Source organism: Colletotrichum graminicola, assembly GCF_000149035.1.
Source record: "Colletotrichum graminicola M1.001 genomic scaffold supercont1.19, whole genome shotgun sequence".
NCBI classification, from domain to species: Eukaryota; Fungi; Ascomycota; class Sordariomycetes; order Glomerellales; family Glomerellaceae; genus Colletotrichum; species Colletotrichum graminicola.
This window is the reverse complement of record NW_007361023.1, coordinates 152132-164132: the sequence shown is the minus strand read 5'-3', so window position 1 is coordinate 164132 and position 12001 is coordinate 152132. Positions and strand designations below refer to the sequence as shown.

Below are 12001 nucleotides of genomic sequence, written 5' to 3'. Positions count from 1 at the left end.
ACATAAGCTGCTTATAAATTAACCTAGTAGACGTATAAGATAATAACCTTAACTAAATAACCCTAACTTAAAGTAATAACCTTATAGGCAAGATAAAGTTAGAAGGTAGGATCTTAGGAGATCTTAGACATTCTAGTACCTTCTTTAATCTTCTGTTAATCACGTAATTAGACATACTTACGTAATTAATATATATATTAATCTACTAAGTTAGTAGATTAAAAATATATATATATCTTATATATATATAACCTCTATAATAGAGGAAATATAAGATAAAGAAGTATAAGAATATTAGAGATATTCTTACTTCTAATACTAAGAAGATTATTTAAAGATATATAATATATTATAGCTAGTAGTAAGGTAAAAAAAAGTTATAACTACGTACTAAAATAATATTAACTAAGGCTTTAGAAGCCTAGTAGGATTTAAAGACCTAGTAGGATTTAAAGTTTTAAGTAGTAGTTTATATAGACTAAAGCTATATATATACTTAAGCTACTAAAAGAAGTACTTAGACTAAGTAAGTACTTATACCTTAAGCTAGTTAAGATTAGCTTTATTAAGATAGTTATTATCTTTTAGCCTTAGCTTATAAATTAACTATTACTTTATTAATAGTAAGATTAAAGCTAGCTATATTAAGTAATTCTCTAGCTACCTAAATATAGGCTAACTATTAGTTAACTTTTTAATATATATCTAGTATTCAGGCCTTACTTTAGCCTACTAGCCCTTAAGTTACTAGCTCTTAAGTAGAGAACTTAAAAGTATTAAATATCTAGAGCTAAGTATAAAGTTATTAAAAGTAGTTATAAGATATAAAGTATATAAATAAGTATATTAGATCTTTTTTTTACTAATAAGTTAATTAGTATCTTACTATTTAAGATTTGAAGTATATACTTATATAAATTAAAATACTTAAGAAAAGTAGATCTTATTAGTTAAGAAATTTCTTTATTTATATACTTATAATCTTTTTTAATAAAGGCTAGTCTTAAATAATAATATAATATTAATTAAAGTAACTTACTATTAAGCTAATAATAAGAATATATAAAAAGAAAAGGTTAACTAAAGTATTTAGTAGCCTATAGACTATAGGCTACTAGTCTAGTACTTTAAAAGAAATATAGAAGCCTAGTAGGCCTAGCTCTACTAGAGGCTTATTAGGCTAAATTATTATATTATTATACTACTCTAGATAATAATTATTTAAGTAAGTAATAGTAAGGTTCTTTAGTAGTATCTTTATAAAAATAATACTACAGATAAAGATATTAGAGTTAGATATTATAGTTTATAATAAGGATGTTAGTAGTAATATTAAAATTAGTAGTAGTTACTAAGAAAATAATATTTAAAATTTAATATATTGTTATGTATTGCTAAAAGTGAAGGGTAAAAGTGGGAGTGTATCCACCAAGGGGTTAATGAGGTCTGGTGGCAACTAAAGGGATAGGCTTTCCATCACGGAATCAAAACTGGCAAAGTCCTCAACAACGCTATTATTCGACTTGGTGCTTTTTACATCGCCAGCCATCGTGCAGGAGTCATTCGTTTCGTTCTATTTGCAAATACGCACAATCGCTTTTTTTACAATGGCTTTCCAACGTTTCTCCGCCGTGCTCTTGCTTCTGAGCGGTGCACTTATTGGCTTTGTAAGCTTTTGATTCAAAGTCGGCCACGCTCATCGCATCAGCGGATGGCCATGGCATCTTTGCAAGCCTTCTAACCTCTAATCCCAGATCTCTGCTCAACCGACCCGTCCTTTCGCCGTTGGTAGCCCGACTTTGAGGTCATTTTAGAATGACCTGACTAACCATGGTATAGGGCAACCAAGCTTACGCCCTGGACTACGACAAAGACGAAGCAACTGGGAGATGGGTTTTCAAGGTCTACGGAGATGGCTACGGTGCGAAGGACGAGCAGGGTGAGCAGTCGTCACTCGACACAATCATGGTCAACACGAAGACAAAGCGCCTCACTGTCGTCAAGGCCATGAATGGACTGGACAAGACGGAGCCCCGCCTTAAGATGCGACAGGTCCTCAAGGAGTGCTGGACGATGACGGGCCTTCAGACGTCTGAGCTGAAGGAGGTACTGGGCTACAAGATCGAGAACACCGATATGAAGGCAGCCCTCGCGGATTGCCGCAACAGTATGAGCCTGGGGCCTAGTGACTCTTTCGTGCTGTCGACCACGGACACGGACCCGGCCAAGAAGACGTGCTGGAACAGACTCGACAGAACAATCTTTTCAGCCTCCATCCGGGGTACAGTTGCCGATTTCGGTATCAACAAGAAACTCATGCAGGTCAAGGTGGACAACGGGGGACCCTGGGACTACATCTATTACGAATTCTCATGAGGCGGGTCTTGGAATCGGGAGACGAGTCGACGACATATACCGGAGTACCCAGCATTGCACTTTAAAAGCCAAACGAATCACGAATAAACGATATCCACATCATGTCGCCGTCCATACGTACACAGTAATCGAAATAATTAATACAATCGAAATATATTCTGCATCCATGCCTCAAGCCTGGGTTATATCTGATGGATTACCTGACTCGTATGCTGTCTCATGACGGCGTATGGATACAATGCCGTTGCAATCCCACAGCCCCTGTGACGCTTTTCAAGATATCCCCTCAACCGAGATAAGGCCATATCTCCACAGTGGGCACCAATCATTACCCCACAAAGGTCAAAAAATGTACAGTACTTCTATCTACGGCGATTTTTGTCTATACCAGAGGTAATAGTGATTTCCCTCTCTCTAAAGAGCCACGCTATAAGTGAGGTAATCACGGATTCTTATCACGTGAGTGTAGTGCGGAGAAATAAGTGGAGACATGGCCTTATCGCGGTTGAGGGGATAATATAGGCATGGGTGTGTTGGTGGGGTCATTTTGCTACCGTAGCCACTGGGCAAATTTGCAATTAGCTAATGCATGTGCAAGTCAGAAAGAGTATAGCGGCCGCTAAATAAGGCTAGTGTTCTAGCAGAAGCAGGAATCTAGTGATAGTAAAAGCATTATAACAGTAGGTATGCACGGTTGCTGGTAAATTGACGGCCCTCTAAGCCTATCCTAGTTAGCTACTTGCTTACTTCAGTTAGTCACTGCAGAAATACTTCATCGTATATTCCATTCCATCACGCGAACATAACCAACTAACCCAGACCCTAACCCAGACCCTAACCATCCTAGCCACTAACCCTACGCATCTGTAAAAGCATATATAAAAGATGCATAGGGTTAGTGGTTAGGGTCTGGGTTAGTTGGTTATGTTAGGGTGGTGGAATGTGTTATTAGGGTGTGCTGTGGTGGTAGTGGCTAGAGGGCCGTCAATTTACCGGCAACCGGTATGCACGTGGGCAGCAGGTAAGTGAGTGGGTAGGTAGTCTCATCGCCTTCTTTGACAGGTTTGGTTTAGTCTCTTGAGCGGCCGCGATTGTCTCTATGGTTGGTACGTGCATTAGCCAATGGCAAATTTGCCCAGTGGCTACGGTATGATACGGCCTTCAAAGCCGTCTAAAGCTTCCACTTTTCTATCGTTGAACTCACTTGCACAGTCCACTTCGTTTCTAATGCTGTGATGAGAAAAGTGAAGCTACAGTTGCCACTGCTCCAACTGCACCCATTACAACCCCAACATAACCATATTTATATGCTCCTTACGAATCCTAACACTAATCTGAACCAAAGTTATAGCCTGGCGTCAGCCAACAAACGTGCCGCTTTCCAACCAAGACGAAGCTCGTCTTATAAGGAGGGAAAACGTGGGTGCAGACAGGTGAATGTAGGCCTCCTTACAACAGGTTCAGAGGCGGCAAGAACCCGTCATTCTACAGATGCCGTGCCGCAGCGGGATCTCTGCATTCGGGACCATTAACCTGTTCCGACTAATCATTAATTTTCTAATTATGACGACGACTCCTTGAGCAACGACTCTTAGTGATCTACATCCTAAACACAAAGCATGTCCAGCTTGTCCTCCTCATCATTCCGGTAATCAACCATATGCATCACTTGGTGTGTTTTCCCGATCTTCCCCCCTACATCTCTTCCTATCACATGAGTTAGTTGAGCGGGAAGCGTGAGTGTCTTGGCTGCTGCTAGTTGACGATGGCTGGTGGCGTTGTTGCTTGCAAACGGAGCGTCGAAGGAAGAGCCAATGTGAAGATAGGGTGCAAAACCTGCAGGTTAGTTGCCAAGAACAATTCCCATGACAGATTCACGCCCCAGCAAATTTCAGCCCTGCATTTACTGTGCTGAATCAACAATAGAATTAGAAAGGTCAAATGCGACGAGGGTAAGCCGCTTGGCCGTGACTGTGTCAACACTGGCCGTACTTGCGACGGCTACGAGGCCCTCCACATGGCTCTACAGCTCTCCCGGCCCGCCTTCAGAAATACATATGGCGTTGCGGGGTCTTGCGTCCAACCTGTCATACCCGGGCCGCCACGGGCTGAGGTCGGCACTGCTTTGCTGCCAGATCTTTATCAGCATCAAGCAAGTACGGAGGAATCACGCTGCCATGGCCCAGCATATTGTTCGGGGGCTCAGGATGATGCGTGAGTACGGAGCGAGGCCTCGGTTTGTTGCCGCGAACGACCTGGCGCCAGCATGTCATGACCAACAACCCTTGCTGGTGTTTTCATCATCAAGTTATTTGCTGCGCCATGTAAATTTGCGGATGCTCTACCAGCATACGACGGAAGCGGGACGACGTTATCTGTGTGTCGGGCACCGCCTCACCGACAACTTGTTGGGTCTTCCGGCATTCGTATGATCGCACCCGACATGCGGACAAAGCTTGTAAGCATTGCTACGTCGACACTCGAGTTCCTCTGCAAGCTGGTGCATGTCGCCACGGTAGAAAGCGCTCTAGAGCTTCTGCCCCAGAAGGAAGCTCTGTTAGACTCCTTGGAGTCATGGCTCCTGATCTCGAACTCGTCTGAAACGAAGCCGGAGGTCCTGGCCACGAGCTTCTTTCAGTCTCTTTCCTGCGCTTGTTTCATCTCATTCTGAAAATCCTTCTCTTGGGCGCATTGGACTCTTCGCCAGACCTTGAAGCCGAGGTGCAGATCGAGAGCGGCCGACTTCAGGCCGTAGCCGAGGACGCGGGTGAAAGCGCCAGAACTTATATAACGTGCGACGGGACTGGTGCAACCAAAAGCTAGGAACTAAAATAGGAAATGGCCGATGGTACTCTCCCAAGTGGCTTAGTGCAATTCGAAATGCAAACAGAAGACCCCGGGTCAGACGCCATGCGTGCGTACGATTGTAATGATTATTCACGGGATTTAGTTACAGCGTATAGACCGAATAACCAGTTGGCCACTGGTTCTTTATTGGAAGCGGCTTCCGCCCCAGGCGTGGTTGTTTACCCTGATAGGTTTGATCAACTTTCTAGATGAATCAACAGCCTCATCATCCTTGGTAAGGAAATACATTCACTTCATCTCCGAAATCGGGCTGAGGGGTTGGTCGACGACGACCCTCCTTGTCAACGGTGATGCATTCCCTCCCTCTCAACGCAAGTGAGCCCTAGTACACCCTTCTTGGCCATATAGCGGTAACCCGTGTGTGTGCCCCCTGACAACCTCAAGCCTCTTTCTGATCTTACACTGGTCACAAGCTTGTCATGGTTAGAACCCTATATGAGCAACGCTCTTTTTGCGGCGCCTCCTCCCACCCTCCGCAGCCATGAGGCCAGTAGACCATCGTCCTCAAGTCCAACAGCCGCCTCGGAGCTCACATCTCACATATCCGCTCCCAGATCGGCTCGTGCGTCAATGCTCCTGGAGGTGGGAGGGTTGGAGATTTCAGGCATATCACTCTTAACAAAGGAAAGCCTTTTGACGGTTGCGATGACTAGAGTTGCGCTGTCAGTATAGCTCGTCGTCGTGAATTCGTATAAGCTCATGGCCGTGCTCGGAGTGTCTCAATTCCTAAATATGCGGCACTAATCATGGCCCTTTATTCGACATGTTCATATTATTACTACATACCAATTAACCCAACGCTCTATCACCATCGCCACAGACACGATCTTTCCGTGGTCACTCATTCCCCTGCCGAGATGCCAGATAGAAAATCATGACTGCCAAGAAGTTGGTCACGAACCCCATCCCGATTCCTGTCTTCCAAGCCTCCTGCGCATCGGCTTTGAGGGCATCTGCATTTTTGAAGAGGAGAATCCAACCGTATTCGAGCCTCTTGCTCAGCTCCGTTCCGGAACAATAGCAGCTGTCGAAGAACCCTATAAGCTCGAATATGGAGATGGCCAAGAGCCATATCGTGTTGCTGACGAGGAGAAACTGGCCCAAGAGCCGCGTCACGACCGCTACAGCTCCGCAGAACTGCAGGTAACCTGTCGTGCGGTGCGTGTACTGGTATGCTCGCATCGTAAAGTGCGAGACCCATGCCGAGAATAACATTGCGGCGCATGATGCCGTCGCGAGGACGCCGTAGATAACATAGCTTCCCGACCGGCAACCCAACCCCTTGACCACGGTTTCGTAGGATATGTAGATCGCCCAGCCTGTCGTTCCCCACTGCAACACGAGAGCGACGAGCATAGACCAGGCAACGTGCCGCCAGAAGGCCGACATCGCGGGGGGAGACATTTCGCTTAGGCTGGTATACTCGACGAGCACGTGGCTTGGCGGTCCTTGGGTGGCTGGAGGCTGTTGGTGATGACCAGCGCTGCCGTTGGCGTGGGTACTGACATTAGGTGCAAGCCCGCAGTCAGCGGAGACCTTCACGTAGTCGTCGTTTGTTATACAGGGCTGGGACAGGATTTCCCTTTGCTTCTTCATCTGGTCGGACGCGGCCCTGAAGGCCATATACAGACGATCCGCAAAATTGAGCCACGTGATTGACCGGGCGTAGTTGTAGACCGGTCCTTGTTGACGCTGGCAGCCGGCGACACTGAACATCCTTAGTCTCATTTCAGGCTGATTTGTTCTGGTAGGAGACGATGGAGCATTCACAAATCGCGTGGTAGGGTCAGCTAGCGCGGGGTGTTCTACATCGTCGACGACCTCGATCCCCGTCTCTTTGTTCTCGACACTGATGCGGCCGTTCGCACGTCGGATCGCCTCTTGGATGGTGCCTTTCTTGTTCTGGGTGCCTACCAAGACCCAGCCGATGATTACGGGAACCTGGGGAAGAAGGGGCGTTAGTGATGGTTCGCGAGAAGGGATCGACAACCGCATACGTACCAGCCATATCCAAAGAGACCCCGACGACAAGACCAACGCCTCCTCAGTATCGCCGACCTTTTGCTTCAGAGAGCCCGTGACGGTGAAGACCCAGGCGATGACAGCTACGACCAGCTGCGCGATAAGCGACAGGGTGGTCCCGCGACGGGTCGATTTCAGACTATTCGCGGCCTCGCTCCACCACGTCGTGTTCGTATCCAGTACCACCAGTCGTGCAAGCCAGCCGTCCGTCTGCAGCAGGCGTGTGGGAGCCTGTCCTGACTCGTCAGCGATGACGCGTGCGCTCTTGATCCGGGTCTTCATCTTGTCGAAGCCGTCGCCTTCACAGCTGGCAGCGAGCTCTTTGAACCTCTTCCTGATCCACCGCTTATTCAGGATCGTCATCATCAAGGAAAATGTCATGAGCAAGGGGCTTCCGAGGCCGATGCACACGCCAATGAGGTTGGCCTCCGTGCTCCCAGTCTCGTACGGGAGCTGGGCAGTAAGTGCCAGCCATGGGAGCAGGTAGTTGGTGGAACCGGAGGCGAGACGGTTGAAACTGGTGATCTGCGGCGCGTCAGATTATGGACTCAAATCGAGAGAATCGGGCGGGTTTCTTCACCATGTCCAATTCGCCACGACCGCAAAACTCTTTGCATAGCCCGCTGCTGATCCCCCACACGTCATCGGATGTAATAATATCGTTCGTCGAGCCGTTGAACCGTGTACCGTTGATGCCAATGACTATCCCACTTATGATGCGCGACCGGGTCTCATGCGTTATGTTGGCCTCCTTCTCTTCATTCCACCCGTTCAAGACTCTTCCTGCGCATTGAGAGTACCAACTGGCATCGCCGTTGCTACCGGCTTGAGGTGCAAATTGTTTGAAAACGCTTTCCAATACCGCATCGAGACTATTCTGGGTATCAACTAGCGGGTCCTGGGCCATTCGAGAAGGGGTGGGCTTTGAGCAAGGCCTACGTGGCGTACGTGGTTATCGCAGAAAAGGTTGTATAGGGGCTGTAGTTATTATTGTTGTTATTGTTTTTTTGTTTTAGTTAAGGGAACTATGACTGGACATGTGTGACTGTGGCCAAGGCCGGGGTGCACACTTCACTCTTATATTACTCTTGGTCAATTAAACAAGTCCTCCTCCTTACCATGCAAGTGGCCATGCCAAATAAGAAATAATCAGGAGTCTACGAGCGAACCAAATGTAGGCAGCAGCTGTACTGTGTAAGGCATCCTTTGGCAGGGATACAGACTGCAAGTTGATCAATAAGCTGAGGGTGTGTCTGTCTTATCAGGATGGATTAGGAAGCTGACTGCTGTGTAACCTACATATTGGCATGCAAAGACGTCAGCGTACTCTAGCATTGCCTGTTACGGACAAACCATACCTTTGGGGAGCCTTGCCCAGGCACCTCGTGGTTAATATCAAACCGAGGCGGCCAATGAGGCTTCTCGAGTCTGACATTAAGTACGAGGTCTAGACCATCCATATGAGACCACCCTCACTGAACATTCATCGAGCTGGAAAGCCTGGCACAGCCTCAAAGCCGGAGTGCTGCCTGCTCTCGCGCAGCCACAATCTGCACTTTGGGGATTATTATAGGTACTGTACGCCGCCCGTTGGGCACGCGACGTTGATCCTCCCTCCAATGTTCCTCTGCGCTATTCGTCCGTCCGAGGCGCACCAAAGAATTCTTTTGTTTCTCGCATTCCGTAGTCTCCGGAATTTGGGACCAGTGAACTTTTCAACCTAGTGTATCGCCAGTTCCCAGTGCATCGCTGAGAGGACCATGTCTGATGTGGGGACAATCTCAACGGTACAAACAGATGCGGTCATTTTCCAAGCCAAACCTCTGCCTCCTTTTTGAAAAGAATTCCCCGGGCCGGGCGAAAAGCCGTTGACGTGGTCAGGCCCGGTCGGGATCCCGTGGGAGACTCGGAGACCGGGCGGAGCTCACCGTCGGGGTGGAGCCCGTTTTCCACCCTTATTCACCTTGACTAGCGAACGGCTCAGTTTCTATCCGCTTGCCGGGCCTTTGGGAATTCGGCGTTCGAGGTTTGCATTCAATCTTCCCATCCTTCAACCAAACTCAATCCCTTGGCAGACTCTCCCACGCCCAATCACCATCGGCCGCCATCGCTCGCAATGGCAACTCTCTTCTCACGCACGAGGATGGCGATGTTCTCCAAGAGGATGGCCGGCACTGCTGTCGAGGTCCCCGTCGGCTTTCACCTCTGGACACATCAATGCGTGTTTGATGGCTGGTTCCCCCCCCAAAGCGAGCCCAGTCTTATAGCATCCCTTTCTGAAAGTGAACCCGAACGGCAACCCTGACTTTCATGACTGCAATTATAGGACCGTTTCCTTCAATGAAAGCAAGCCAGACCTGCTGGAGGATGCACTGAGTGGCAGTTCGAGGCTTGTGGAGACGTACTCAACAGGCGCCTGGGGGGGGGGGGATATGGTAAACGGCACACATTGCGAGATCCATTCCGCTGGTATTGATCATCAATAGGGTTCGGTATGCATCGTATATCGATGAAATAAAATCCCCGAAAGAACGAATCCAATGCCGCCGACCTTTGCGAGAAAGAGCAACTGCTGAACAGCGAGTATCTTATTGGTATGTAGCTCATACATGTCGTGAAGCCTCGTTCCACAACTCACCGCGAGGCTCGTGTTTTGACAACGTCCCTGCAGGCAAGATCTTTGCCGACAATTTCATCGTGGTCGAGAAATCCTCCGATTCTCATCTCTGTGACGGCCTGTTCCTGATAGTGGCGCCGGAGGCAGCTCGCGAGATGGACGCCTTCGTCGCCCTCACTACAGAGCCTAACCCCCAAGCCTGCATCAGCAATACGTCAAGCTCTTGTCGACAGCTGGCGTGGGCCATTGCGTCGCGTGACAGGCGAGACCCGAGGCTGGTGCGTGGCCATCTCCCCTCATGTATTAAGATAAGTATTACTACTATAGACTGTACAAGTTATAAGCGCGAAACCTACTCCGGCGACGGTTTCCTATGGTATCATGAAGCAAGGGTCCACACACAGGCGCGCGCGCAGCTCATTCTCAAATAACATTGGCGATGAACTTGGGCACGACAAACTCGGCGGGCCCTCCGGTGAAGGCCTCGGTTCCAAGCTGGTAGACTGTGCAGGGTGTCAGCGGGACCGTCTGAGTCCCCGGGAAAACCAGGGCTGGCGAGGGCGAGAGCGGTGGAGGGGGGACTTACCCAGCATGTATTGGTTGTGCTGCGGGAACTCGAACTGATGGCTGAGGAAGTTGAAGAACTGCTTCACGTCGGCGTTGAAGTGCTGGATCGGGCCGTTGACCGGCAGGAAGCTGTACACCTTCATGGCGCCGCCGTGGTTGTAGCCAAAGTGCAGCTCCCACTGGTGGCCGCAGATCTCGACGTGCGCGATGGGCGCCTTGGACTCGCTGATGGGCCACACGCCACCCAGCTTCGCGAGCCTGTTGGGTTCCAACAATGGTCAGCCGACGAGGCGCTCATGCACTTCCGCATCCTCTCACACGGCCGGACGCGGGTGCGTCGTCAAAGACTCACCAGATCATGACCTCAAACTCGCCGCTGCTGTTGGCGTGGTCCTTGTCGGGGTCGGTGAAGATGTCGTAGGCGACGTTGGCGCGCACGTCCCAGGTGCTGTAGTGCCACTCGGCCTCGGTCGGCATGGCCTGGATCTCGCTCAGGAGGCGGCGCTCGAACTGGCGGGCGCCGTAGACGTACGATTTGACGTTGTGCTCGCCGCCCCGCCACTCCCAGTCGGAGGACCATGAGATGCCGACGGCCCCGGAGGCGCCGGGCGGGCTCGGCCCGTCGTAGTGCGTGCGCTGGGAGCCGGAGGTGGCGCTCTCGAGGCCCCAGGTGTTATTGTTGAGCTCGTACCCGTCGACGGCGTGGTAGGCCCATTTCTTCTCGAGGCTGACGATGTGGTTGGGCGGCGGCGGCATGTTTAGCGGCGGCTGCGCGGGACGGGCTGGCTCAAGTTCGTGAGGGGACGAGTCGTCGGAGGTTGAGCAGCAGGATCCCATGAGAGGCGACTCTACTCTTGTCGGTGGCCAGGGAGGCCTTTTTTCTCTATCAGACGATCAAAGACTAAGTTATGTGACCGGGAAGTGAGGGGGCAAGCTAGGTACCAGTTTGGATATGGCGGCGTGTGCTGGGTTAGGCCTGGTCAGTATTACCTAGGAAGACGGGCAAGCTGGAGAAGCGCATCTCTAGAACCAGGGGAAACTGGGCCTTTTGGGGAACAAATACGCATCCCTGGAGCTCTCTCTCTCTCTCTCGGCAGTACTGGACCGCCTGGAACTCCACACGCAGCGTGCGTCAGCTCTGATCCCTACCAAGGCCTCATGGCAAGCCGGGAGCCGGTTGGCTGACGTCAATGGTTTAGGGTTTTTCGTGGAAAAGAAAGCAGGGCAACGGCGGAGCCTAGAAACATCGAGGTTGGTGGAGGGGGGGCGGGTTGGCAAGCCCATTATTAGAAACATTTAAAGCTGGTTTCTAGCCCGTCCAGGGACCTGGCCTGGGCCGTTGAGGCATTCAAAAGAATGATGGGGGAACCCATTGTGAGTGGACATAACGAAAACCTCTTGGATCGAAGCAATCGAATAACTAGTTGATGGTCATGCCAGAGACGGGTTCGACGCATGGGTGTCACTTCCTGATCGTGCTGCAGTATTTGGGTCATTAAGCCAATTAACCAGGGATTCTCACCCATGTCGGTAGACGCTGTAAACCGCCTT

General features: G+C 49.7%; 3 protein-coding genes across 3 annotated transcripts; 1 reads left to right on the top strand and 2 right to left on the bottom strand.

Annotated features, from left to right (window-relative positions):
* Positions 1–1607: 1607 nt before the first annotated feature.
* Positions 1608–2376, top strand: GLRG_05522 (uncharacterized protein; the record flags this gene model as incomplete). The annotated part of the gene is made up of 2 exons (XM_008096207.1): positions 1608–1667; positions 1840–2376. 2 exons carry the CDS (start codon positions 1608–1610, stop codon positions 2374–2376), a joined length of 597 nt encoding a protein of 198 aa, XP_008094398.1.
* A 3705-nt stretch (positions 2377–6081) lies between these two features.
* Positions 6082–8173, bottom strand: GLRG_05521 (uncharacterized protein; the record flags this gene model as incomplete). The annotated part of the gene is made up of 3 exons (XM_008096206.1): positions 6082–7185; positions 7246–7791; positions 7847–8173. The coding sequence occupies 3 exons, from the start codon at positions 8171–8173 to the stop codon at positions 6082–6084; spliced, it is 1977 nt and encodes a 658-aa protein (XP_008094397.1).
* Positions 8174–10306: 2133 nt separating this feature from the next.
* Positions 10307–11287, bottom strand: GLRG_05520 (glycosyl hydrolase family 12; the record flags this gene model as incomplete). Its single annotated transcript, XM_008096205.1, has 3 exons — positions 10307–10386; positions 10470–10708; positions 10803–11287. The coding sequence occupies 3 exons, from the start codon at positions 11285–11287 to the stop codon at positions 10307–10309; spliced, it is 804 nt and encodes a 267-aa protein (XP_008094396.1).
* Positions 11288–12001: the final 714 nt, after the last annotated feature.